We start from the raw sequence: 3356 nt of genomic DNA on the forward strand, positions 1-3356 counted from the left end.
GGGCGCGGGCCTTGTTGGCGTGCGCCTGTCACCCCTTGTTTCCCGGCGTGTCCCTCATGCGCAGCGCGGTGCCCGGGCGCCACCCGCTCCCAGTGCGGCGGCTGGATGAATGGGTCCCTGTACCAGTTCCCGCAGGAGACAAGGGCCTGCTCTGTCCCAGAAGCGCTCCCTCTGCACAAAGGCCGAGCTGTGTCCTCTGCTCTGGGTCCTTGACCGCAGCGGCGCTCCCAATGCCGAGTCCTGTCTGTGTGGTCAGTTCGAGGCAGGCATCTGGGGGGGTCTGGGACCTGGAGGTCTGGGACCCGCTGTGGTCTTGGCTTCACCCAGGAAAGAGCTCAGATGCAAGCCAGCATGGAGTTCAAGGTGAAAGAGGGCTTACGGGCGAAGCAGCGAGACGGCGTGGCTACTCCACGGACGGAGCAGCTACTCTCCTCGCCAGGGAAGGGAGACCCCACCGTCTCCAGAGCCGGAGCTTACACCTGCTCGTGGCTGCTGTGGAGGGTCCTGGGGTGGGGACAGAGAGGGAAACGCTGTTCTCTCCTCGGCCTTGAGTTTCCTTCCTGGTGAGGGTGCGCGCCAGGGGTGGGTGAGGCTGTCCCTCAATCTGTGCAGGGATTTTCTTTGCCCGAAGTTCCCTGTGGTCGGTCTGCCTCCCTGACCAGCCGAGTCCCGTGTCGGGCAGCCCGCAGCAGGCCTCCGGCTTAACTTGCTGGCCTTGGTCCACGTGCACGGTTCTCGTGCGTCTCTCCTGTATTAATGCTGGTGATTACCGACCTGAGCGAGCCAACCAGAGATCCCTGTGACCTTATCTTCCTTCCTTGCTTAAGGCAGACTTCCCTGTTCATCGATTTGTAACAATAGTTGAACACAAAGCATTTTAAAATTCCCGACAAATAATACATTAATAACCTTGTTTCTTTTTTTTTAATTCTCACCCAAGGATATATTTTTTATTGATTTTTAAGAGAGAGGAAATGGGGAGAGAGAGAAACACCGATGTGAGAGAGAAACATTGACCAGTTGCCTCCTATATGTGCCCCGACCGGGGATCAAGCCTGCAACCTGGGTATGTGCCCGGATCGGAACCGCATGGGACAACGCTCCAGCCAGCTGAGCCACCCGACCAGGGAATAATCCTGCTTCTTAATGCATCTATGGGGTTCCCTGTCGCCATCAACCTCAAAGTGGGCAAATGGACATTATGCCCTTCCCTCTCCCCCCTGTGAAGCATTAAGGAGCTCTAACCCCGCAGTGGTGGTCGGCATGCCCTGCACTAATAACAGAAGTCCCCACTGTAGTGTCATCACCAAAACTGTCCTTCCAGACCCTCTCCAAAGCGTGGCTGGACGGCTCGAACTACCAAAGAGCACGCCGCCCGCACCCCGCCCAGCCTTGCAGGTGCTCCATCACTTCCCAGCTCTCTGATAACTTTCTTTCTCTCCCTAGATAGACAGGTGTGTGTGTGTGTGTGTGTGTGTGTGTGTGTGTGTGTGTGTGTGTGTGTTCCCCCACAAGGGATAGTGATAGCTTCAAGAATGTGAGACTAACAAAGCCAGCTTTGTTGACAGCTTTGTGCCTGAGAGGGGAGGCGGTGCCCCGGCTCACCAGCAGGGGGCGGGCTGCTCACAGGCTGTGGCTGGGAAGCCGGGAGGCTGTTCTGCAGGAACTGGGGGCAAGTGAGTGTTGTCTGGGCGCTGGGCGCTGGGCGTGGATGGGAAAGGCCACCCTTCAGAGCGGGGACTCCCCTGGAACACTCACACCGGAATGAGGCCTCTGTGCGGTGAACGGCGATCTGGTCCTTTTTGAAAAATGGGTGTAAACTGACTGGGAATTAAGAGACACTTGTCCGATTACTGACTAAACCGACGTCGCAGCAGGAAAGGAACTTGCGTGAAGTCTCTCCGGCTGCTCTCACTTACGTGTGTGTCAGCAGCGTCTCCTTGGCACAGATTTACAAACCTCTCAGGGGCAGGTGGGCACCTGTATGAAGGCCAGTCCGGCCTTTCCGTGGTCTTTCCAGTGCAAACGCCCAGGCCGTCTCATCGGGAACGGCGATGGTGATGCTGATGATCATGGGAAATGCCAGCGGCGCATTCAGGGCGCGTCGGACTCTGTGCTAAGCTCTTTGCACGCTCAGCTCACTCTTAACGCTTACCTGTGAGGCCCTACTATGCGCATCACACGGACAGGTGAGCGGAGGCCGCGCTTAGGCCGTGCCCGTGGTTACACAGCGAGCGAAGAGCGGAGCGGGGGTTTGAACCCAGGCACGATGGCGCCACATCCTTCTCTGAACCACCTCCGTGCTCAGACACCCCCAGAGGTCACGGGACAACCACCACCCGTAGGCAAGCACCAAGGTCCCGTCTTGAGCCGTCATGCCCACGCGTGACCTTGCGGAGCAACCTTGAAGATAGAGAGGAACTTACCAGATTGCTGTGTTTAGCCATCAAATATGGAGGAGAGACCTGCCCGCCCCTGCCCTGCCCTCATACGCGTTCCTCCCACGCTCGGGGGAGCAGAGCTCCACACCATCAGCCCACTTAGCACCCACGCCCTGCATGGGCCACAGAACCGCATGGGGGTCCATCATGCTGAGTCGCACGAAACCCCCACCTCCCAGACACACAAGAGCAAGTCCTTGCCCCGTGGCTGGGTGACTGAAGCCGTGACAGACACCCAACTAAGCATGTTCCCCCTCGGGCGCAAGCGGAAGGGTCCCCCACACTCCCGGTGCCGCGCCACCCCCCCAAGGCGTGTTCAGAATTCACATTTCCGGGCCCACCCACCCCACCCACCCCACCCCCTGTGGGTTTCTGTTGGTTACGTCGCTAGGTGGTCCCGAAGCCACGGGCGCCCGCCCATCACTTGCGGTCCCTCCAGAAAGACTTTACATTCATGTCGGGGACGCTCATGAAGGACGCAGGCAGGCTCGATGCTGACAGAATCCCTCCTCAGCCCGCAGCACAGGCCACGTGCCCAGGCCCGCCTTCCGTGCGCCCAGCCCCGTCACCGCTCCTGGGGGCGTTTATGTTTGGGCTTCTTGCCTGAGGGCGCCTCCATCTCTAAGAACCTCTGTCCCAGTCCGAGTGCTCCCGGAGGCCCTCCCAGTGCTCCCGGAGGGAGGCCGCAGCGCCCTCTGCAGACGGCACTCACTCGTCTCCTCCCGCAGGCCTACCAGGTGGACGCCAGGGCGGCCGAGCAGGCTCGCTGGGAGGAGTCCTCCCGGGAGACCATCAAGAAGACCACCAAGCCCTGCCCGCGCTGCCACGTGCCCGTGGAGAAGAACGGTGAGTCCTGCACAGGGGGCTGCGCGCTCCTCTCGGGGAGCCTGTGCGTGGTTGTGGCCAGGGATCCGG

At 60.0% G+C, this 3356-nt stretch overlaps 1 protein-coding gene across 1 annotated transcript in view; it reads left to right on the top strand.

Annotated features, from left to right (window-relative positions):
• Positions 1 to 3356, top strand: part of PARK2 (parkin RBR E3 ubiquitin protein ligase) — a 445454-nt gene that overhangs the window by 440097 nt on the left and 2001 nt on the right. The window contains exon 12 of the mRNA XM_014539771.1: positions 3170 to 3287. Within this exon, the coding sequence (XP_014395257.1) occupies positions 3170 to 3287 (118 nt within the window). The remainder of the gene's footprint in view (positions 1 to 3169; positions 3288 to 3356) is intronic.

This window comes from Myotis brandtii, unplaced genomic scaffold (assembly GCF_000412655.1).
Source record: "Myotis brandtii unplaced genomic scaffold, ASM41265v1 scaffold229, whole genome shotgun sequence".
NCBI lineage: Eukaryota > Metazoa > Chordata > Mammalia > Chiroptera > Vespertilionidae > Myotis > Myotis brandtii.